The 25,932-nt window shown below is 43.7% G+C and overlaps 1 protein-coding gene across 9 annotated transcripts in view; it reads left to right on the top strand.

The window, feature by feature from the left end:
• The first annotated feature begins 237 nt into the window (after positions 1-237).
• Positions 238-25,932, top strand: part of diaph2 (diaphanous-related formin 2) — a 297,267-nt gene continuing 271,572 nt past the window's right edge. For 4 of the 9 annotated variants that reach the window (XM_037460869.2, XM_037460870.2, XM_037460865.2 and 1 more), the window contains exons 1-6: positions 278-366; positions 993-1,378; positions 12,268-12,300; positions 13,733-13,909; positions 18,678-18,782; positions 22,223-22,243. In XM_037460869.2, coding sequence (XP_037316766.2) covers positions 1,295-1,378; positions 12,268-12,300; positions 13,733-13,909; positions 18,678-18,782; positions 22,223-22,243 — 420 coding nt within the window. In that variant the 5' untranslated portion in view covers positions 278-366; positions 993-1,294. The other 5 variants (XM_062560592.1, XM_037460866.2, XM_037460863.2 and 2 more) reach the window with 4 other exon arrangements.

Below are 25,932 nucleotides of genomic sequence, written 5' to 3'. Positions count from 1 at the left end.
GAGCTGGATTACTATATGCTGTTCTTATCTCACTCATGTAATTGCATAACCGTAGCACGCAACTGTCAGGGCGTGTTCCCGCCTGGCTCCCTATCCTGCAGTCGCTCTTTCGTAACACACTCAGAGATCTATTCTTGCAACTGGATGAGTCCCATCCGCTTGCTGCGAGATCGGGCCGACCTCTACGTCACACAGTGCCCTCCCCTTCGACGCCACGCCAACGTGATGACTGGGCACATCGGACCAATAGCGACAGGAGTCCTCACTCCTTGCTTTACTCAAAGGCCAATCAGAATCCGGGTGGGGCGGAATCACTGGGCCTGGCAATCATGCTTGGTTGCTAATGTAAGCTTTGGATGGGATTTTGTGAGTTTTCTTTGACGTTTTATTAACCGCTTTTTGTGTAATTTATAGCGTAGTGTTGTATGTGTTTTCCTCTACGGTGACTGTCAAAAGGAGTGATTTATTCGGCAGGTTACGGTCGTCTGTTCATGCTATGCAGGCTAACTGCACAGCCCTGCAAAGTAAAGGAAAGGGAACAACGGTGATTTCCACTATTACAATAACTGTGCATTCATTCATGTTAATGTCGGATGTTTGTCGGCTATTCATCACCGTTGTCTGCGCACGTCAAACTCCGCCTCAGCATCCCGACAGCGACGAAACCTCTTCTTGTCGGTCACTACAATGTTATTGTTAAGTTACACGAGTGCAAGTTAGCGTTTTCCAAACAATGTGACGTTGGACGTGTCCAAACCCAGGGATCGGTCTATGTAAATGTAAAATAAACCCCACATCGGAGTCTTTTTTTTGTTTTGTTCACTGAAGCGTCCTCTTAAATGTTTGTTTACATCCCTGTCACCGTTCACCACGTCCCCTGAATGGGGGAATGGGATCAATCTGCTGCCTCGCATAATGAAACAGCCCAACGCCCAACTACCTGCCTCCTGTGTACGTAACTAATAGTTTGTACACTGTTGTGATCATTTCAGGAAGCCTTTACCCGCTGTGAAGTGACCGACTGCCTCATCCGGACCGTATCCTACCACACCTCTTCTTCCACAAGCCCCCTCGACTGCTGGACCCTGTCCGGGGGACTATTTGGGAGCGGTTAACTTAAATTGATTCACAACCGGAATGGATTTTGAAAAAATAAAAACCTAAGCTTTAAGAGTGGGTTGCTGTCCCCCCCCCCCTTTAAAACAACAACAACAACAACTTGCTGCTGGAGTTTTCCAACTTGTGAGAAAGGTCGAAGTCTTTGTGGAGAGGAGCAAACTTGGAATTTTTGAGCATGGATCAAGCGAGCGGCGGGGATGACCCGAATAAACCCTCCAAAAAGAAGTCCGGCGAGGACGAGGGGAAAAACAAAAAGCTGGTGAGTATTCACACATCCTGTACCGGCACAAGCAATGTCCCCCTCCACTTTGTGGTAAGACTGAGAAAGTTACACCGTTTGCAGAAAGTGCGTGCGTGTGTGTGTGTGTGTGTACAACTTTGCTTCCTGGAAGAAAAACAAAAACACAAAATCAACTGAATTATTGTGGCACACCGCACTATAAGATTGTCCTTTCTGTTGGTTTCTCAGTCACTATAATAACGAAATGAAAAACAAATTTGATGCTGATCCTGTACAGTTAGTAAACACTATATAGTTGCACAGAATCAATGTCTTGTTGTTATTATTACTGTTTTAATGTAGGCCAATACTGAGCAGCTAATCGCTGTTACAGCTGTGCAGAAGAGATAGAGTTACACTGAGTGCTCTTCTCCTCACAGCACTCCGTGCATCATGTGATCATCAGTAACTTCTCCCGAAAGTCGGTGGCAGAGCACTTTCGTTGTGACAGTTGGGCTTCTGGGTGTTTGCTGAGATGCAACGTTTTAGGATGACTCATTGATGTGAATCATCAGTTGGTGTGGGTTTTTTGAAGAGTGTGTGCGGTGGATAAAGTTCATGCTATGTCAGACCCTCAGCATTATTATCAGCACAATAAATGACAGTGACGGGGAGGACGTTGCCTGTTATATAGCAAACGGCTCTGGGCTGGCTATGCCTCGTTCAATAGTTACCGTAGAGGGAGGAGCGGGAAACTTCCAGCCTGGATTGTTGGAGCTATGGTGTCATTGAGCTATTCTTTCATGCCTGTCATTTTTTGGAAAGCGATCGAGACTTGGTGGACTGTGGCAGGCGGGTGTGCTGCAGGTGTGGTCTAGGATCCTGAAAAGGACTCTGTATCAATCACCACCTTCTGAAAACTCGTGATGAGATGCCAGATGAATAGATTGGTACAAAGAACCGTCCGACAAATTGTATCGGAAGGAGATTGGAGGAACTATCCGCCGATCAAAGTCCTACTTTAGAGAAGAACCGAAACATGTTTTCCCAATAATGACAAAAAAAGGTGAAAAAACACCAATGCTATTGCACCATCCATGCAACCATTGTTTTATTGAACCAAAAAGTTGGCCCCTGCGTGTCGCCCGTGTCCCCTCGCATTACCTGCAGCCCGACTAAATGGAGAAGTGATCCTGTGATTGTTGTGTGACCTAACGACCTTTCGACAATCCACAGTAGACCTGTAAATCTAAGCAACATAACTGCGTGCACCAAGTGCACATACACACACTCTGAGCAGCTGAAGGAACCAGTGGTTGGAAGTAGTTTTGCGTGACAAGAGACAAAAAAGTTTCTGTTGATCCGCGTAAGCGCTTTTCTATATTTGTCAGCATGGAAAGCTCAGGTGAACTTTTAAGACGACCCTTCTACGGCAAATCATTTACTAGTAGTAGTGTCGATTCACATTATGGCCTCCATAGGCCAGTTGATTTGTAGAAAGCGACCGATGAGCCAAGTTGTATTGATTGCAGACGTAGAAGCTGACCTCCAATAACGCCTCAGAGGTTTCCATAGGTGTTGTTGCTCTGGCCTTAACTTTTCCTAAATCTTTGACATAATGAGAAAAAAAACTGTACCACTCTTGTTTTTTTTGTGTTTTCTTTTAAAGGTAAAACCCTCTATAAACCAATGGTTGTGTTCAAGTGTGCCCTTATTAGCTGCTGGACAGGAAACCTCCAGAATGGACTAAAGTGACATCCACTCCCTGAGCTCCTGAAGGGTGTTGTCCTGAGAAGTCCAAGCCACCGCCTGCCCCAACTGTTGAATGTCCTGCCTCGCAAGTTTATAATTTGCAGGGCAGCGCCGATGACATAAGCACTCGGCAAACCGCTCTGTGAGATCACTGCGTTTTGTTTCCTCGCGTGTTCCCAGGCCTGCTCCCCGTTGCTCAATACTCCGAGGAGCCCGAGCCAAAGGAAGCCTGAGCCGAGAGCCCTGCTCCGAAAGTCTCTCCGCGGACTTCAGGGAGGGGGGATGGGGGGGGGGGGGGGGTGGAAGCCATCACTCATCCTCGGGTGGGGACACGACCCGCTTGTGTTCATACCAAAACCCTTGTTTAAACTGCCGCTCCACTTTCGTTTTCAGATAAGTGTACGCGCTTGAAGGTTTAGTTCACAGCGTAGTTTTGAAGGGTGGAAGCTGCCATGCAGAATCCGTTAAAGATACAAAAAATTCAGTGTGTGTTCCAAGATGATTCGCAGAGGTCGATTACATCATTAGGTCATTCCATACTGACAAAAGGCAGTTTAATATCGACTTGTACTTAGCCATAACCTTATAAGGGCTGTAGTATTTTTCACTCCTGACATGTAATGTAGTTTGTGAGAATGTGGTCCAAACACAAGGGGAAATATTTCATAAACCAGATTAATGGAGAGGCTGCAACACGTCTTTCCACACTCTGAAGAGTACAGAAGTATTTGCATGGCTGGTACGCAAAGTAGACGACACGGCCACGGTTTTGGTTTCAGCAAAGTCAAATCAGTGTTTAGAGGAGAAACACTGAAAGCTGTGTGTTTGTGTAACGAGTCACTGGGCAGGATGACATCACACGAGTACCATTCGGGCCACGGGCCCAGAATGTAGATACTCGACAGAGCCAAGGACATTAAAAGAACACCAATGTGTTCAAAGACAAAGATCATCTTAAAACTTCACTTTTGTTTGCTGCTATACTTTATTTAGGGGAGCTGGTTTAGTGGAAAAGGGAAAGATATTACTCCTGTGCATTCCAGAGTAAAAGATGACCTCACACTGAACAGAGTGAGGGGAAAATAATCCCAGTGCATCCAGTATGGGACTGGACATAACAGATGTACAGTTACAAATGTATTTTAGACCTACAATTGGAACGTGGAAAACAATCACGTATATGTCGATTTTTAATAAAGTATTGAGGACTTAGTCATTCGTTGTGTGAGCCACGATTTCAAATTTACAATAATGATGGATTGGTAGTTGTAAAGTAGCAGCACATATATGTATATATAGGTTATTTTTCCAAAAGACTATTCTGTGGAAGGGATTGTCTTTTTGTAGCAGAAATATTGGGATTTTGGGTGCAGAGTTACAGAGCATCAACAGAACATGACTCGACCTGACCGAGCTTCACCGTTACGCCTATTAAGAGGTTTTTAGAAGTGATTAACCGGCAACATTTCAACAGCAGCAACGTGATGGACGTCATCGAACTGCTTTGTTGACTGCTGTGCGATTTCTAATGTGAGCTAACCATGAAGCTAGCTCACATTAGCGCACCAGTTAGTGCCTCGGCTTGAAATGCTTCAATGACGGCGGTGTTGTGTGAGCTAAATGCAATTGGTGTTTTACCGCACTTAAAAGATGTGTTGTGATTCAACCAGCAACAAGCACTCGCAACCTTTTTTTTTACACATCGCACGCACTTTCAAAGTTTGAACGTGTCAGAATGAAGTAGTCTGCTGCGCAAAGGTGTTTCTCGACCTTTTTGACAGTTTTGACAGCACCGCATTGAAACCTTTAATGGCTCAATCTCCAGCTGCTGTTTTCAAAGCCGCGGCGTTTGAAGCCTCTGATGCTTTGCCGTGTGAGCTCCGGGGCGACCTCGGGGGGACCGTTTGGGGTCGTGTCGGCGTGCGGTTAGCACAGGTTGTCAGCCGGTGACACACTTTTTGAGTGTTCTAAATCGACTGCCTCCTGTTTGGCCGACACGTTTCTGCTACTTGGTCCCGCCTGGTTATAATCTTCCCTCTGCGTGCCGCTCGTGTACATTGATCCAACGCGGCCCGAGAGAAAATAAGGTGTTATTGGCGTTCGGGGGAAGTTGGAGGGAGGATAGTTTCCTCACACCGTGGAATGTCACCCTCCGAGAGGACATCCAAGACATACCAATGGGCCATTTAATTAGCCTCGGTTACACGTGCACTATAAAACGCGAATGAACTCTTGTGTTTCAATCGTCCCGCGTGGCAGACTGTGACTGAGCTACCGCAGAGAGCGGCGTAGGCCGCCATGAACGGGCTCCCTCGCTCTCTGGCTTCCCCTCTTTGATGAGAAGGGGCGTTTGTCCTCGTCACTGTCATGCTGCAGATTACTATTAATCAGTGCAATTTGACAGCAGGATTCACACTTGTTTTTTTGTTGTTGTTGCCGTTTTACATCGGTGACAGTGTAAGAATATGGGACATTTGCTGTTATTTGCAGTGGAATATCAACGATGTGAAAGAAGCGTGAGCTTAGATGTCGAGTCTTCCACAGCGGAATATTGAGAGTGGAGAGCTCACTCAGAATATTTGAACTGGAGAATTTAATCATTCAATTATAAAATGGATTTATTGAGTAAAGCTGTTCATGTAATGTGGGACACTGTGAAAAGAGGTCAATGCATAAGCACGACTGGCTGGCTGAGCATAGACTTGAAGCACTGCCTTGTACATGTCTAATGAAAAAGGCTCGACGCTGGGACGTCACCATTCCTCCTTTCTGTATTCGTATTATATCACCGAGGTACGAGACACATACAAAAAGAGAGGCTGAAATCGTGCTTTTTCTAAAGAAAAAAAAAACAAGCACTCTAATTTTTATCAGAAAAGCGCTTAAAAACACATATAGATGTATATCTATATATAATGTTCACATGTTTTTGGGCATATAAGTAATTTGAGTAAAAAGCAGTTGTATTCATGTGAACAATCCATAATAGTAGATCCATTTCAAATAGATGATAATATACAACACGCCTTAAATATATTTGATGTTTCCCTGTGATGTCATTAAGAAAACCTCTCTACACCCACATCCCCAACCTTTCATTCTGGCCTCGGCTTTTGCAATAGCTCTTTGATAACCCGAGGGCAGTGCTGTGCTGGTCTGCAGTCACATGGTCGGGTCATCCAGCGTGGTGCCATTCAATTGTGAGCTCTGCTGCCCATTGTGTTCTTCTCTTTTTCAATAGTTGCTGTTTTAGGAAACTGTAAACAGTACCAGCACTCTCCTGAAAAAAAAAATGAGGCTACCACAGAGTTTTGCCCTTTTAAAGGCACTTTGGCTCTCTCAGAAACCCACCCAGCATTCTTTTATTGTTTTTCCTTTTTTCCTTTCAATTAGTGACATGTTCTGAAATGTTTATCATCTGTCACGACTTCATTCATTCATTCATTCACTTAGAATAACTTGATATTGCTTCTGATCCCGTTTCCGTAGAGGACAAGCGTGCGATTGTGGTGTTTGTGTTTGATCGATTTCCATTGTGCCGGTATCAGAGGCCTCGTTTGCTTCCCACGTGTCTACGCTTACGGCACCGCTGGCAGACAAAGTGTACCGTGAGAGCTGTTTATAGAACTTTGAATCCACCTCATTCGTGGCAAGTAACTCGCAGACAGAGGTGTGTAGGTGTGGATGCCTTCATTTTAATTGCAAGTAAGAGCGGCTCATACGAGACTCCTTGTTTTTGACATGACACTCTGAGCACGTTAACATTTTAAACTGGTCTTCATGATATATCATTTGAGCATAAACATTCATGAGCAAAAGTCGCATCGCAGGATTTGCCTTGTGGGCAAATTAAGGCGAAACATGTCCAATCGGGGACAATAGTGAAACGTTGTCAATCAAAGAAATACATTTCCCAGTGTGTGCTGTATTGAGGAAGCTGATCTGCCCCCGCTAGCTGTGCCCACATGTACCAGAGTGCATTCGGTGTGAGCGGAAAATTGGCTGATGATGATTATACAAAAATAAACTTGACAATGAAACCCAACCAAAACCATTAGCCCGGCTTTGCACCGTTCAAACAATCAGGAACTCTGAAAAAATCGCTATTTTCTTGCCAAGTAAGATGTGAAAAGTTCCCCCCCCCCCCCTCACTCCCCCGCTGCTTCTCTCTGGCGTCCAGCTGCCCGTTAAAGGTCTCCAGCACGAGGGAGGAGGGAAGAACTTTCATGGATTTAATGACACAAAAACGGCTGCCTCTTGCTGGGTTGTCGTTGGCGACAACCTCTAAGCAGAAACCGCCGGTGCTGACACTCATTGCAGCAGAATAATTCCCTTTCTTTTGCCACCGGAAGGCAATTGGAGCTTTGGCCTTTTCAGATTTCCGATATCGGCCCGAAGACCCGAGTCAGCCAAAACATTGTATCAGTGTTCTGAATGTAAGAAATCCTGGTCCACAATATCTCTCTGCATTCATATTTTGGGAGGCCACCTGTGGTGTCGGGAACGTGTCGCGACATGGTGCCCCCCACAGGTAGCACGGCAGGGAGGACTCTTTTGAATATCAAAGGTTTTTTCAGCTGCTTTCTGAGAAAAGAACAACAACAACAACAAATGCACCCATCTTTCAGAGAGCACCAGACCATGCATTTGAATTTAAACTGTACCCAAAATTGAGGGTGAACGTTTTGGCATTTTTCGTATCACGATATATATACATTAAAAACATTTTTTTTATTATAATCCTGCTGGCCTCATTCTGGGATTTTTCTAATAACTGCTTTATGTAACCCTTGCTGGAGCTTCAGGAAAGAGTATTACATTGTGGCTTTCATTATCATCATTCATATATATTTATAATGTGTAGATGGATTTTATGTGGAACAGCGGGATCACCGTTTTTTGTTTGGAATTGTTTATTAGCAATGAGCATCCTCGGCATGCCGTTGTGTCAACTGAGCAGAACCCTGTCCCAAGGTCTAGTGAATCGTTTCCTCCCCCTGGAAGTGGACATTTTCTGAATGCTCAAACTTCACGAGTTGTGACTTGTTCGCTGACATTGTGAAAACTACTTAGAGGCCACGGAAGACATTTTGGTGCTTTCTTTTGTAATTTAATATTATGTCTGAGGAAAATGTTGATATTCACAGCCGGCTCTTCCTCTCGCTCTGACATTACGCCTTTGCATTTCCTGAATTATATTACCCGCTTGCACCTCTTGTAGCCTAATATTGCCGTTGCCTAGCAGCAGTGTTCTCGCGGCTTCAGCCTCTGAACGGCGCGCTTATTGTGAACACGACTTCCCATGTTGCAACCACGGGGGTGCAAGTTCAATTTGAAGGTGGTTTCGGTGTGTTTTTCGGGCTTTTTTTCCCCCTCTTCTCTGCTTGGAAAGGGTAATCTGTGGAAACATGAAGATGACTTTAATCCGTTTTATCAAGAAGGATAAAGGTTCATGTTGCGTCTTTGGTACAGTGCACCAACTCTCTTTTTACAAGCAGCCGTTGAGAAGACTTTGTAATACAATTCATTTAGACAAAGTGATTTATTTAGGCTCTGTCTAATTCAGTTACTCGGTCGGTATTTGGTGCTGTCTGACGCCACTCCTCCAAAATTGAGCATGATATTGGCAATGCTGTACATTCTATCAGACGACGCAAAGACCAATTAATGTAATTCTGTTTTCTATGACTGTGACTGTCGGCCCTGTGATTGCGTGGCGACCAATCCAGGGCGTAACCCCTCTCTCGACCCTGTATGAAGGATAAGTGGCTTTGAAAATGGATGGATGGATGTTACTAGAGGTTTGGCAGTTTGTACCTCAGTTTTCTTTTAAGTGTACTTTCATATAATACATCTAATTAACCGTATTTGTGTTGTTAGGGCTCTGGACAGGGTGCCACACCTTTTACATTTTTTTTTATTTAAGTTGACCTTTAACAGCGAAGTTTAAAAGGTCAAGGAGCAACCGCCGAATGGAGGGTGTCCTTTCTGTCATTTGGTAACTAGTACCAACAGGTTTTAGCTACCACTCCTCAAGGATTTGTGTACACACGGTCCTTCCCTTATTTATGGTAAGCTGTTGTTAAAACGTATCATCACTTCTGTTCACACAAGGTGTGTTGCGACCATTCTATGTGTCTTTGAATCCCGTATTCTCTTTGCTGTTACTGTGCTTTAGGGTGTTGTGACGTTCACAAGCTGCCGACCCAAGTTTTCCGAGCTACTGTTGGTACAGAAACCGCAGTCTCCGTCTGCTCCGTCTATTAGTTTTGTTGGAAAATCAGGAAAAAACACTATTGCAAATTATCTGCAAAGGGCCATGCATATGAATAAATAGACGTCCACGCCCCAATATTCAATTCGAACGCGAGTAGTAAAGGGTGGACAATGGTGACGTAGGCGTTCCCTGGTCTGTCCCTTTCAGATTGGACTCCTGACTGAGGCTACGAGGTTTGTGCACAGCCCGTTTCGCCGTGCACATTATGCATCAACACTATATAACGTCCCTCTGGAACACCCACCAATATGAGTAGCATGTTTGTGAAATAAATTGCAGATAAACGGCCTGTGCAGCGTTTTGTGTGTTACCCCTTGTTTAGAATGACAAGTCGTTTTTGCTGTTTGTGTCGTTTGACGTAAAGTGCAGTAAGTGAGTGTTAGTACAGCGGCTGTGTCTAACAGCTCTCGTCTTTGCTGATGGGTTAATGGTATGTCGCCTCGTCGTGGGAAGCAGCGTCTGTCCTCCTGCCCTGAGTAGTTGATTGTTTACTCCACTTAATACAATCGAGAGTGGAAGTGGGGAATGTGTCAAATAGGTATTAGGCAGTGTAGTATGTTTATATTTGTTAGCTCTGAAAACAAGCAACAAACAAGCAACAATTTTTTTTTTTTTTTCCAAAACTAATGAACACCTTGCGATGTAGCCAATGCAACAGTGTACGAGGATAATTATAAAGTTCGCACCATTTCTCGCAGGTCTTGTCTGCGCGTTGCCACATTGAAGAAGAAGGTGCGAGCGCAGCGCAGCGCTTCGGCTTCAGCGGAACCGAGAATCTGATTAAACCGGGACGCGAGATGGGTTTATGAAGTTTGCCCAAAAAACTGTTAACAAGCGCGTTGCTGCCAACTCCCAGTAATCCTTTGTTATTATTAGAACTAATTAAAATAAAAGCTAATTTCCTTCGAAACTCGTTTTACAGAGGCATCGTGGCTACTGATTTTATAGTGATAGTTCCAGTGAGTGAGTTAAAATGACGTACAGATGGTCTCGTTTAAATTGGTTGGGGATAACAGGCGTTGCTATTTAAAAGCGGTGCAATGGGAGCCAATTTGAAACAAAGTTTGTCCTTTTTGTCAATCTCGTTGGTGACACCTACTGAAAGGCTATTATCTAAATTAGTTTATCTAATGTAAGTTTATCATTTTGTGTCATCAAATGTGCAAACTGGTACGGTTTTGTGTCCCCCAAATTGACTCACGTTCTGGGATGTTGCTCTTGTGTTTTACTTTTCAAGATCTGCATGGAGTCATAATAATATTTGATTAAGGAGGGACCCAGAGCTAATTTGATTAGGTTATTTAGAGGAATATGCGTCTGGTGATAAACATTTATTATGATGAAAAAGTTTACTTTAATAAGCGGGAGAAGCCCAGAGGACATCCAGGCTTAATTGTTAGATGTTAAATTGCATTGTTGCGATGTTGCCAAGATAATGGGCAGGGAAAGGCCCTCAAGTCAAGGCAATTAACCAAACAGTGGTTTGATTGTTGTTAAATTGATTACAAAATGTTTAAGCACTCCGTTTGAAAATTAGCCATCGCTTCACGCGGTTTTTAGACTTGGAGAGAGCGCTGGGCTTAATGATACATACTCTCCGAGTTGGAAGTGGGGGGGGGAAAGTTGTTGCACGGGTCAAATTCTTAGTTCCACAGATTATTGTGAGACGTTGTGCCGCTCTTCTGGCTTTCTTTCTCCTCATGCCGAATGAACATGACATATTTGTTATCCCGGCTTCACATAACAGCTATGTATATATATATATATATATATATATATATATATATACAGTATATATACACACATGTGTATATGTCGGTTTGAGTGCCCGCTCAGCGTTGCCCACGGCGACAGCGGATGGAGATGCACAGAGAGAGCGAGAGAGAGAGAGAGAGAAAGATGCAGGTTAGAGCCAATCGTGGTGTCCCGACTACAATGCTGGTAAGTTCATCTCCACCCCACATCTCCCGACTCATTAGCGCCGCAGCATATGGCAGCGTTGCTTCTTTGCCTTCCATTTGAGCTGGGCTTCAAAAGGCTGTCCCTCTTGGCAGTGGCCTGTCTTATTGTGTTTGAGATGAAGACACACATCTGTAGCAAAGAGAAGTTTCAGTGTTAATTTTTGTTTTAAGATGAAAACATTTTGTTTCCCGGGCGGCCAAAGAATTTGATTGGCAAGCAAACGCAGATAGCTGAAAAGTTGGGTGTTTCTTTGTCTGGAGTTTACAATAACAGTGAAAAAGAAGGGATTCAGTTGGACCACTGTCACTACAAGAGGTGCTCTTTAGAACACACATGGATGCAATAGCTATTTAGTGGTTGACTGGGAAATATTGCCTTTGCCAAAGTGTTTGAGTTTAGGGATACAGCGAACTGAAAGCAGCAGCAGCACTCACTCTTTGAGTGCTGTGAACAAGTTTGTGCTCGTTACGTCCGCGACTGGAATTTTATTTTCCTTTTTGTCTCCCATTCGGTTTATTTGTTTGGTACGTGTTTTATTAAAGGTGTGCACATGAGATGTCCTTGAGATCTCTTGAGCACACATTTACCCGTACTTGCATACAAACCCTCTTATCTGTGACCATGGAGCGTTTTCTTACCCATGTTTAGTGTCCGGCATGTATACTCGTACCCTCACTGGTAAACAAAGGGAAAATTGTAAAATGAGACTGGGCTAGTGATAAACGGAGATCCAATATTTAGCACCACATCCTTTACGCCTATTCTGGTGCAAACAAGTGTATTTGTCTAATGGAAAGAGGATTTGTGAGAGGAAGATGAGACAGTAATTAGAGGACACTGGACATGTGTGAGCACCTCCAATGGGATACAAACCGTTTGCGCTGCGGTCATCCTCTGTTGGATCTTGTTTTTTCACACTGTGCCCTCCCTCCAACAGAACATACACATAAAAACATTGGCTGATGATATGGTAAGGTGCTTGGTTTCATTTTAGTATGTCATCTCACGTTATTGTAGCTGCATGGGACTTATTACAGAAATATGTGGATGGTTCAAATGTGCCAAAAGTGAATTCCTTAAATTTACATTATTCCAAATCCCAACATGGGAAACCGAGGATAACGTACATCTAAGGTTGGTGTAGGAATCCTTGACCACACTTCGTACACCATAATGTGGATTGAATAAAATATGTATTTTTTTGGTTTTATAGATAGTATTTGACACCACAAAATCCTGATAATCAGCATCCTGCCCATAGCATCTAGGCTTTTATAAGCAGCTCACAGATCATTTGGTGTGCACTTATCAGTTGCACTTGCGATTAGACGTCTCTGCCCGAGGCTTTTTTAAATACCCATTGTTAACAAATAGCCTAAGTTAAGTTTGACAATTAGAAGCTAATGCTTTTTTTTTGCTGTTTGCACACAGTACGTTTGATCCATCCAGCGATATTTCAGCAAACAGAGTCTTGACATCGTGTATGCCATCATATCATGTTTGTCTTTCCTTTTAATTTACCTGTGTCCATCCATCCAGCATGTTGTCTCCATTCTATTCTACCAAATAAAACTAACATAAAATTAACATTGACCAGTTGCATGTATTTCACGAGCGTTTTCTGCTTCCACACTAAAACGTTACTACACCGCATTCAGCAGACTATGTGAGCTCAGCTGAACCTCACTGGTGTTAACTCACCACAGTGAGCATACATTAATATGTGCAAAAGAATGCGCACACACCAGGTAATCCCAGCGGGTATGAAGGTGAGTCGAGTCCTTTTGAAATGTCATGCTGCATACTATGTCAAATACACGTTTTGACACTCGCATGTAAAAATTGGAATCTTTTTTTCATTTTTAATATTAAACAAGTAGGCAAAATTATTTATTTGAAGTGTTCACTGCACCCACATTCTTTACCCCTCAAGATCCCAGAGGTAAAGAATGTGGGTGCAGTGAACATTGGTCCATGTGTTGGTCCAATAGCGTTCAGTGGCGTTGACATGGCAATTAAAGTAACTAGCGGCACACGTTCCTGAAGTTGCCATTTGCCAAGTGGACAACACTGACATCTTGTCACTTCAGGCCTCCCTCTGAAGCCATTCCCCCTAAATTATATTCATGAACAGATTCCATCCATGAGCTATGAATGCATGGAGAGACTACGCGGCAGACACGGCTTGTTACAGCCTTTTTCAGATTATTTGATTCATTGATATCGGTTGGGAGATTACCATTTTTTTTTTTTATTGAACTTGCCATAGTTAAAAGTCAAAACATTTTATCCTGGTCAATTGTGTAGTATCCTCTGAAAATAGCAAACAGAAAAGGTTTTGTGAGCCTTTTTACCGTTAGCAGTGTCATATTTTTCATATTAATCACTCTGTTTTCTTTCAGCGCGATCGCCTCACCAGTTTCAGGAAAACCGGGACGAAGAAGGAGAAGCCCCTCATACACCACCCAACGGACCCCCTCTCCATCCAGGCCGAGCTGCCAGTCCCACAGCCTTTTTCCGACGACCGCTCCTTGAACCTCTCGGAAAAGGAGATCATTGACCTCTTCGAGAAGATGATGGTGAGCATTGTATCTGTCTCGCGGTGTTTCCCTCTGCACGGGGTCATTTGTTGGCACTTCGCATCAGTTTTAGTACAGCTTCCACATAATCAGATATGACGTGCACTCTATCATCACGTTTAAAATGGATGAATAAATCTGTGCGAAGGAGCACACGAGTATGGAAACAGCTGCTGTGGTGTATGTCTGTGAAGAGCAGGTTGACAAGTCAGCAAAGGAAGTCTGGAAATAATTTATAAATCCCTATAGTACCCACGGATTTAATGCTGACAACATTGTTTGGTGAACAAAACTTTGACAGGGACAATTTATTTATGTCAAAGCTCTCTTCTTTCATGCAGCGTCTTAAAATTGTTTTTCACTTAACCACATCATTTCTACAGATATAATTCTCCTGGTTACAGTTCTCATAACTAAATGCACAGCATCAAGTCCACCAAACATGTGACACAACATTAGATCTGAAACCAGGATGTGATGTGAACATCCGCATACTCTACATGACTAATCCAAAAACACTAATTCCAGTTTCCATGTCAACATGGAAACAACTAAGCTCCTGAGATTTGTGCTGTCAGTCACACGGGGATGAACTTTTTCTGCAGATTTATCTCGATAATAATAATTATCCCCTTAAACTACGTCGGGTTAGAAAGCCATAAGTGCTTAATATCCCAATGAGCGATTGAAAACCCCTGATGGAACTGCACAGGGTTGTGAAGTAATGCAAATAAAGTGCAGGTCAAAGCCCCTGCGAAAACGCACACACACACGCACACACGCACACACACAGACACACGCACACGACTACTTGTCGGAGCTGCATATCCACAAAGCATGAAACGGTTACACAGGACCTCTCCCTTTCATCAACGACGCTGACTTGAGGTGAAATGTGGGATCTTATATTTATAAAAAATACAATTCCAAGGATACAGAATGCTTAAAGATCCAGAATAGACTTGAGGTAGTACAGTGCGGTAGTTCTATTAAAGATGAATGCATTTGGTTTTCAAATGTTACACGTCTGTGAAGCGAGGCTTCACCTACGTTTTCCCGGGGCCAGTGAGAAGAACACAGAACTTTGAAATTCACTTGGCATGCATCTGCGGGGTCACAGCTCTGTCACACTTCTGATTTTCTCCATTGAAATACATTTTGGGCTTTATGTACTGAAGGTTTGAAACCTAACAAAAAGCTTTTGGCCCATCTCTTTGAAGTGGAGAGCTGAATTACTCTGGTCCATTGCATAGGTTGTGTGCACTATTGTGGGTAATGTCCCTGAGTGTGTCCGTGTGCGCGGTGCGGTGCCCGACTTTCCTTTTTTTTTCCTCACACAATGGTCTTTATTGCCAAGGCCAGAGAAATGTGACCAGTGCTCCTGGTTTTCATCAGGCCACTGCTCAGTGTTTTCTTGCCTGGGTGCTCATCCCTGTCACTCAGTTCACCTTTCAATTACTGTGTTTGTGCTCACAGCGGCGTGACATTAAACCCAAGCTTCAATTTGCTCAGTGACAGATGAGGCCATGTCGCCGCTCTGACATTTGACAAGCCTTGACACTCGAGGTCGGGACGTATAATTAGTAATGAAACGAAAAAAACCGAAAAGGGTTATTTACTCATGTACGTTTTGAAGCCACCCTTCTTTCCTGTGTGAACTTCACTGTAAACTTTTCTGCTTTGATGCATTACACCCTGAAATGACAGTGGGCGCTAGTTTCTTTTGATAGGAGAAGCTTCTCTCCACCATCTATCGGCCCTTATCATCTCCCCGTCCCTTTTAAAGTGATACACACACGTTTTTGGCGCTGGTCTTTACAGCCATTTTGTTATTGACTGTTTTTCACGGGGCTACAAGCCACAGCCTTAGATGTCTAGCTTGCTTCAACTGGAGGGACGACCCGTGCCATATTTGTGAGACCACCTGCTGTGCGTTAATGACTAGGAGGAAATGAAAATATTTCTCTCTGGGAAAGTGTTTTACACGTAGCGCTTTGTATCGCACAGCCTAAACGCCACACACCCCATTAATGAAAGGTCATCAAAGGGATCTGGGGGAAAATGTAGGAAGAATCTCTCAGTCGGGAGGAAAACCACAACAAACTCTCTCCAGCAGAAGTATATTTATAAAACTGCACCGATGGAAGTGCATAAAGATATATATATATTTTCAGCATTGCCAGCCTTTTTAGAAGAGTATTTGCTCTGTGTCCCGTTGTTGGACGTCCCTAGATGTGTACAGATGGAATTCACAGCCCTTCATCAAAATGCACAGCAGTAAATCCGCTGATGAAATATTTGCATCTCACTAAGAAGGCAGCTGTGTGGCAGTAGCACATTCCAATCCAAGAGGTTCAAACTACCAACACAGTAGCACACTAAATAACATGCCAACTCATTCAATTGGTGCTCAGCAAGCTGAAGGCGCCTCAAACCAAACTCTGGTGTCACGCAAACCCCTGTCTTCATCAATTGTACTCTTTATTGTCTCCGAAAGAAGCGTTAAAAGGAAGCAGAAGTGGGATCTGTGCATCTGAGACACGTTGACTTGTCCTCTCCATCCAGACAAAAATTAAATTCCTAACAGGGCCGTTGACAGTCACGGCATTTTGACCCAAATAATGTGTTTAATTGTCAGTAGGAAACATCACCCGAGGGAATAACACCCTTACTTAGGACCGATTGAATTGATTAGATTGCAAATAGTCTCTGTTGCCGTTCTTCTCGTTGTCCGGAGTGGTGCACGGCGGCGAGGTGCTCGCAGAGACACGCCACCCGCGGGGGAAGAATGTGGCTCGTCCCAGGTTTCATGTGTCCCTCTGAACCACAGTCAGGTTGCACGCCCGTAGTAATCAGCTTGATATCACAATTATCACAATCACATACGACCATAAGTAGGGCTTATGGGGAAGAGATTCAAAAAAATGTTTACAAAATATTCTGATCATTCCGATAAGTGGGCGACCTGTTATGTCCTCTCTATCGTGCTTAGTGGACAGACGTGCCGCTGGGACGTCTGTGAAACACAGGGCGCAGATTCCAGGGACATCGTTTTGTTCTTAATTAAGTCCATTAAAATCAACTCTAATACTACCGTAGGAAAAAAAGCAATTAGATAATTCCACCATTTTCCGATATTCACTCCAATCACCGATCGACACGAGCCTGTTCACGGGGTCCACCGTGTGTTGCAAAATGAGATTATGTTTGGCATCTCACGAGGCAAGACAAGTAGAAATAGTTTGCCAGACCAACTTGAGATGTAGAACATATTTCTGATCTGTTCGAAGCTGAAATCATCGCATCGCGTGATTTATACACCAGCAGCATAGTCAAAGATGATCTGGCCTGTGAGGGTATAATTAATAAAAGAGCATTAATCATTTTTGAGAAGAAGTATGCCCCCTGGCAAGCGTCCCGCTGTCCCACTCCTCCTTCCCCTTCTACAACATACCAGCCTCGCCACATTATGCCTCGCTCATTGAATGCCAATTAGGCAGAAAGATTAGCAGGGTTCAAAGATTAATTAAAAAAACCTGCTGGTTTCCTTCAGTGAGAAAAAAAAAAAAAAAAAAAACGCTAATTGATAAACTTTCAGCCACAAGGATTTTTTTTCTTTATTTGTTCTTTTTCGCTCAGAGGGTATTTACTAGAGGAAATGCAGTAAGAGGAATTTAGGTCACGCTGCCCCTGGATGGGATTCCTGTCCATGCTTCAGTAAGCAAACAAAGCAATAGTAGAAGAATAGTTTGAATCCGATTACTTGGCTTAAAAACAATTCCAACCATTGTATCAAAATATTCCTGTTTTTTTAATTATTTTTTTTACAAGTGGCTCGCGTGATTGTTCGGGAGACTTTAATTCAAAAATGCCAAAAGTTCAGATCAACCAAGCAGAAGGACACCGAATCTTCTGCGCCGCCCCACCTGCCAGCAGAGGGCAGCATGGCTCCACAACTTAAGTCTCTCTCTCCGCTGCAACCCTGAGGAGAACGCCTTTTCTCTCTGTTCATTCTATCCGTCTCTTTGTGAGAGAGTACTTCTGATAAACATCCCCCCCCCCCCCCCCCTCCATTCTAATCATCATGTCATTCTCTGGCTTTTAGTGCTCTGTCCGGCCTTCGCTCCATCCCCTGATGTCTCTCACATGAAAGACCTCTTTTGTGATGCAGAATTAAAGTAGCACACAGATAATACTCCCAATAACACACAAATATTGCCTATCTGGCCCATCGGATGTGATTGCTTGGCCTCAATAGAAGCGGGGCTGTTTGATTTTGGCTCTCTTGTTCGAAGACGGGGTGTACGTTTTTTGTTTTTTTTCTATCGCTGTAGCCTCACTACTTTCGTTTCAACGACTAATAATTACTGACATTTCTTGTTGCTGAACCTCTGGATCTGGACTGAGAAACATACAGATGCAAAAGCAATGTGTTTACCTGTAGAAGAAGAGGATCTGATGTAAGAGGGCTACAGTGGAAGGGAAAGTATGCTCGGTGGGTGGGTGTAAATATTTCTACTTGCCACTCAGGCTGCTGGTTGTTTATGCCGCGTTTCCTTAGGTCCAAGTGTACAACGTATGTACGTTTTCACAGCTTCTCCTGCTTATCTTCTCAGTCAGCCCGGTGTTTTGAGAAAATAAATCAAAAATGTACCTTTATTTTGTACAATCCATCAAAATTCCCCCTGTGAATGTGCTGCACTGCATTTCCTGCCGCCTCTACGCTTGCACACGTAACCTTTCCTCTCACCGTCTTGTGTGTATCCAGGAGGACATGAACCTGAACGAGGAACGCAAAGCCCCTCTGCGCGGAAAGGACTTGAGCACCAAGCGCGAGATGGTGGTCCAGTACATCTCCGCCACGGCCAAATCTGTAAGTGAGAGTCAGCCCCCGGCGCTGTAGACCATGGAGCGTGTTCTGTGTAACTGTCGTTGGGTGAGCTGGAGCAGAATGACTTTAACCTGATCCTCTGCCTCGCGGCTTGCTTGGTCACCTTGCACACCCTCACCGCTTCTTCTTCTTCTTCTTTCTCTTCTCCTTTGGTGCTCTTAGAGTCCCACGCCTTTTGATCGTGCAGGTTGTTTAATTGGCTCAGGTGTGTTCTTGCATGTTGGCGTTTTGTGGTGCCCTTCCTCATCATTTTCTCATCAATAATTAGAAACAAAAGTTCAATCAACGTCTCGGTTCAACGGCAGCGTTGAGGTGAAAAGGAAATAGTCAAATGCATTTTTTTTTTCTTTTTCTGATTTCTGAATCAAGAATTCGATTATCAGTCTAATCCAAAAACAGTAGTGATGAGTAAAGATCTGTGACGGCAATCCATAATGGTCCGATCATTTTTCATATCCCCATTTTTAATACATAGCCAACCTTGCAAGGTGTAATTCACATCAGCACAGACGGAAAAGAAGGGATTTCTGTCCCTGTCTCTCCCTGAACCTGGTAGCGCTCTCTTGACATCATCATTTATTACAGGTCTTCATTGTTATGGTAATTAACTGGCATTATTGATAATGACGATTATCCGAGGTGATTGAATTCCTCACAGGGCCCATTATGCTTTGTGAGGACTGATATTTTATTCAAATGAATATTGTAATCCGTGTAACCGAGGACGGAGGACAAAATGTAATGTCTGTCAGCACACTGCCGTCCTATTTAATAGGGCCGAAGGAAGGGGGACGAGCGCCAGGAATGACGTATCCGTGCAAACACCGATTCAGTGCTTGCACTTCCACTGTAACACTTTAAAACATGGACGTATGGTCAATTCGGTATTAAGCTTATTTGCGGAACTCTGCAGCAAATGAGAGCAGGCCGTCACTGTTTTCAAAGTATATCGTTGGATTGCTTTAACCAAGCAAAGCGATGGTCTTTCTTTACACAAAGGTAGTGTGGAGCGTTTTGCAATGCTGTGTCCCAAGGATCAGGCTCCTGGTGCCCTGCAGCGTCTCAAATACGGGGCTTTAGGTTCCATATAAAAGTACAGAAGCCCCAAATGGCCACACATTGAGTCACAGGACAGTTGTTTAGCGGATACATCAGAACCCCATTTAAGATTTAGATACAAATACTTATTTGTGAGGCAGGTTTCTTGATGGCTCTTCCCTTTCAGGCGGTTTTGTTTGTGTTCCGTTTGGCACACACCCTTGCATGTGTGAGCCCATGTTTTGTTTAAGTCTATTCCTCTTCTGCGTCATCTGGGGGTGTATGTTGCTTTTGGTCGCTGATGAGTACGCAGGGAGGGCTAAATAAGAATAATCTTTGCATAGATGGTGCAACGCTGAATGGGAAGCATTCAGGCAGCTTGAATTGGAAATCTCCCAAAAGCGTGTGGCCTTTTCCTCATGTGTCTCTTTATCTTAGCAAAAGGCTTTGGTGCCCAATATAAAGCAACCATATTTTTCTCTGCACCAACAAATTAAACCTCATTGAATAGCTTTAGGTGCTTCAGGCCTTCGCAATGTCCATCGTTTTTAGATATTTATTCATCTTTAATGCACGTTGATACAAAATGCCTGCATCTATTAAGCGATCTATCCTCAAATCAACATGGCTCATTCTTACTTTATTTACTTTTATAAAATATGTATTTCAAATGAAATTCCGGGAGCTTTAACCTTGTGCATTAACCCTGTTCATTTGAATCCAGCTATGCTTGTGTAGGAGTGTGTCTGCGGACGTCCTTGACCACTAGCTTCGCATGAACACTTCTCTTTCTTTCTCTCTCTCTCCCAACTCATTACCTGCTCTTCCATCTTACTGTAAACATGTGCCAACGTAATTAAAACCGCCACAATTCATTTTACGCTAATTAAATTGCTTATATCCTCTGAAATGTACCTTAGTTTCAATGATTTTTTTCTTGTTTCATGTCAGCCGTGCTGTGTCTAAGATGCAGTAAGGGTGTGAGTGCAGGGACAGCGTCACTATTCAAGTTCAAACTCCAGCATTGATGTGAAAAACAAAATGCCACCTTCTTCTTTTTAAAGGGGGGAAATTTCCTGTCCTCGTAAAGTGCTATTAGTTTATTTTTTTCCCATCCATCTCTATAAAGGGTGTTAACAGCTGTGTGTATGTTGAAAGATGAACATTTTGTTATACTGTTGTACAACAGATGCTCAAGATTGATATATTCAGTAAAACCACAGCGCTACTTCTTTAAGTGAGAATAAGGTGTTGCATTGTAATGAATATACATGCCTGTTAATAATGAAACTGTGCTTCTCCCCTTCACAAGATAGTGTCAGTTATCTAGCTCTAAAACGAAACTCAAAAATCCACATCCACTGTTATTGGCATCAACATCGGTGGAAGCTGTGTTTAGCCTTTAGCTCGTATGCGGGTACAATATTGCCAAGTCTAAGACAGTGACACGCTGCTGCAGTCCACTGGAGAGCAAAGGAAATGTGGAGACTACTTAGAGAGTAGTATGCGCGTGATCAGGTGGTGGCACGAGTAAAACGGACTTTATGGCTGTCATAAAACTCTTGGCGAAGGGGGTGGAGAGGGGAAATCAAGCGTAAAATGGCCACAGATCTGGAGAGTTTGAGAGTGACAATAAAATAAATAGAAAGGGAGATTAGATGTGAGGAGAGGGCGAATGGGACCGAATGAAACAAGGAGGGGGGGGGGGGGGGGTGAGAGGTTACCCCCATGGAGCCCAGTTTTTTTCCTGTACATTCCCGCAATCAAAGAACATTTCCTCGTCAAAAACATGTGGCAGCGAATGACAGTATAGCAAACCTCTCCTCAGCCGACAGGCCACCTTCCCACTGTGAAACAAGGCGGACAGCTTCGTGCTGGCTGGCACTGTTGACAGATAACAAGGGCAAACTCCGGGGATGGAGCCGGACCGCATGGGCTCAAGGTCGCTGTGCCACACGGCGATGACACCTGAAGCCCGGCGTTAATGAAAGCCGAGGCATATTGGCCCCGCTCCTCTGCGGCGCCACTGTCCACACAACGAGCTACGACACACGGCGTTAATCAGTGGACGAATCCCCGTCTGAACATGCCGATTCGTCGCCTCCGCAGCTGCCATGCACTGATGATACATTTGCTACAAACATTTTTTTTACATTTTGCTACATGCATTTTGCAAAGATACAGGCCCTATCTTGATCATGTGTCCCATAATGTTAAAGGTGTGCTCCTGTTGGCTTATATTTTTCTCGTATAGTGTGTTTGTGATGTCACACAAGTTGCGCTAATGCTTCAACATGTAATGTAGAGGATTGTCTGGCCTACTAATGATTGTGCTGTTTGTGTCTTTTTGCACATTAACCTCCTCCGCTGATCGCTGCATGCAGATAACTGGGAGCAAAGTTGCGGTAAGTAGCCCATTATTTATTTGGCTTTTGAATCTTCTGTGTATCTGTCTTCCCTTCACCCCCCCTAAACACACACACACACACACTGACATTTATCTTCTCTTGGAAAGATGTCGAGGAGCATCTTCTAAAGTGTGCGATTGAGGTCATTTTCATGTCTTGGGCTCTAATTTTCCGCCCTGATTTTGCTAATGCACTGTAATTTGGAAAAGCTTTAAATTGCCAACACAATTCCTGCATGTAAATGCTAGTGCTTTTAAATGAGGGATTTTGAAATTACACAGCCTGGAAATTAAGTTCAAGGTCTTTTGCTGTGTTTGGAGTTCTCTTATGGAATAGCTTGCAGTGTAACACCTATTAGCATTTGAATATTGTGCTTCCCACAAAGAGTGATACTGTTTACCCAAATACACATGACCTGCCATTCAATCTGTTTATTAGAGCATGTTGCCTCCAAATGGCACAGAAAGGATTTCAAATACATGTGTTTCGCCTTTAACAGAAAGTATAACCTACCTTAGATCTTCATGGCTATATGAACAACAACTCTATTTCTGTTTAATACACAAGAGCCTTATCTTAGGAACGCATATTCTTGTTTTGTTTGTTGAGGTTGTTCCACTGCTAAATAATATCAATGTATTGGTTACTACTTTTATTTTCAATTCTCCAAACAGTAATGTGCCAAATTGCCTATTTTTAAGTGCCACCTCGTTGCCTTTTCTAAAGAATGGGTTCTACCTCCTTTTCTCTTTTTTTTTTTTTGCTCTGTTCTTTCAGAAGAAAAAAAAATAAAATAAGAAACACGCTGTTATTGGTTTAGCAAGTGCTGAATTGCCACTCTAAATGGTATTTCATTGCCTTTTGAGAGTTTCGTAAGGATTAAGAGGACTGTAGAGCTTAACGGGAACACGGGCCAGGCCGAGCAGCACACTGTGACACGGCCTGTGCTCTGCCCAGGCTCTCAGACAAGCATCGCTCTTTGAGGCAGTTTACAGACACATTTGGTATTGATTGCATTTTCTCCCTCTTCTTCAAGCTGTTCTTTTGTGCTTGGCAACTTCTGTGGAAAGAGTGGGTTTTTCAGCTTAGCCCGTGTGGACGTGAATGGAGTATTGCTCTCGTTCAGGAGCCATGGCCACATTGTGCTTGGTAAATAGAACACGACAGCTTGTATCATGGCCGATCATCCGAGACGTGGGCGATGCCTGCTTTCATAAATTCTATAAACTGTGTCAAATTAAAAAAAAAAAAAAAAAACTTAATTCATCCCTGAGGCAGGGATAGTAAGGAGAAATACACCAGAGGGCAATATATGACCAACATCAGTGACCATGTAGCAGAGGGAGAGTCACATGGTTGAATATCCAGCAGGGATAATAACGATAAATCATTAGATGAAGTTTCATTCCAGACCATGCTGATGACCTTTTGTAACCTCAGTTTCAATCGTGCAACAGGAGCCTTCAGATATGGCTTACACACTGAAAGCAGCTGTCATTCCTAAAGCCACCCCTCTTCCAATCTGAAAGTGGAAAATAGAATGGAGAGCGTTTAGCCGGGTTTGCCGATTTCGGGCTACAGTTAGCTCGCTGCTTCGCTGGCAGATTCCCATTTTCACGCTGTCAGCGTGTGTCAGTGGGATAGAGTGCTCTCAGATGTGCTGCGAGGAGAGTGTTGCTTAAGGATTGTCTGTAGGGAAACACGCAACTGTATCTCCTCTGTCTCAGGCATGAAATCTTTTTGGCACTTCCCCCCCCTCTCCCAATCGAGAATCAGGTGGGAATAGGGGACTGTGTGAATTGCTTCTAATCCAGTTTGACCAGCGTGTAAGTGCGCAGCCCTGCATATGCTCGGCTCTACCTGCTGAATCAAGATTGAGGGAAATGTGGGGCGCCACACACACACACACACACACACACACACCTGGGAAAAATCATCTCTGTGGGAGATGGCCCAGACACCTCTTCTTTGGGGTGTTGCGGCAGGCGCCTATCGATTACCTCGCCGGCTTAGTAAAGATTGGCCTGATTTACGTCACGAGTCAGGGGGCCACCTTGTAGCAATCCATCAATGGCTCCCGCGGCGACACTGCGAAAGGGAGACTCCCGTCCCTCTGCATTGCCGTTGCAGTTCGGACGGAATGCTGCTGAGACCAAGAGAACGCACACGAGTGAGGGGGAGAAAGGAGGGGTGTGTGTGTGTGTGTGTGTGCACGTTGAAAAGCAGTAATCTCCAGACCGCAGCAGGGCGATCAATATCCGTATGAGTGGACAGATGACTGCTTATTTCCATGGTGACACGGCGGTGAGCTCGGAGGTGGTTGGTGTGCTCGTGTAAACCTGTATTTTCCCGTGTCTACCCGTCCAGGAGGGGAAGAGAAGGCCTGTGAGGCTGCGTGGGTCGTAGCTGTGGCCGAGTGGGTCTGTGTTGTGAATGCTCTCGGATTAATACACTCAAATAAATGAAGCTTTGTTTGGGATAGGTTTTATTAGGTTTGACCGGCTAGCTCCTGAGCAGTGTCCAGGGACAGTGTGCTTTGGGCACTTTGGATTTTTGGACTTTCTGTCTCCACCGTGCTTGCCAGAAATCTCCAATTTCAGAACTCGTATGACCTTGACTCTCACAAATACACTCAATATAATATATTCAGAGGCAAATGATATCGGTACAAGCACTCCTCCACAACCATCTTGCAAACCTCAAAAAGGATCTCCCAGGTTGAGAACAACATCTTTTATAGAAGAAGTGTTTTGGTTTCCTGCAGAATTATAAAGTTCCAGTTTCAGAAGTGGCAAAGGACATGTTTTTAACATTTTTAGTCAGTGTATGGTTTTATAATGATTATATTGCTTCCAATTTAAACCGTTTTTGACCGTTCTGATGTGAAATGTGGTGGTAATCACAAGGAGACTGTTAATTGTGGTCACAGCGTCTAGAATTGAGCACTTGTTTGTCATTGAATGTTTCTTAGAATGACTGCAAGGCTGCATCCATCTTCATTAATTCTATCAAAAGGGAAGTGCTCCGTGTGGTCGTATATTCAACAACATTTCAAATTAAAAGATACTTTTGGCGTGTTATACACGCTCGACAGCCTTGAACCTTAAAATGTTTTGCTCATTATCAAGTTGAGATAAAGAATTGGATTTAACTGCAGCTGCAAAATCCCCTGGCTCTAGTGCAGATGTATTCATGTAGCTCCACAACCACTGAGTATTTTATACATATCAATTCATCATTTTCTTTTTTCCTTATGATGAATCGGTTGTTTTTGACAGAAATTTCCAAATATGTGCACATTGCTTTGTTTCACATTAAAAACCCAAATTCTTAATGATATCAAACGGAGAATTAAAAAAAAGAAGAGAGAAATCCTCACATTTTAAAAACCACAATCAACTTTAAAATGAATATTCACAGTGGCGCTTCGTTGAGAATATTTAAGCATTGTTCCCGGTGCCCTCGTGCATGTGCAACCGCTCGCGATCTACCGAACAAGCGAGCGAGGTAGTTCCACACAAGGATGGAAACGCATCCACACGAGAAACAAAAGAAGACACACGCAGAGAGATCCGTGTGTGGAAGGACGCGCAGACATCTGGTTTCTCTTTAACTCCAATCAAGTGCCAGGAGTACTTATGAAGGACCCTTTTTTGTGAACGAGAAAAAGTAACGTTGAGCCAGAA

Source organism: Pungitius pungitius, chromosome 2, assembly GCF_949316345.1.
Source record: "Pungitius pungitius chromosome 2, fPunPun2.1, whole genome shotgun sequence".
Lineage (NCBI taxonomy): Eukaryota > Metazoa > Chordata > Actinopteri > Perciformes > Gasterosteidae > Pungitius > Pungitius pungitius.
Note: the sequence above shows the minus strand (reverse complement) of the source record. Positions and strands in the feature narration are given on the sequence as shown.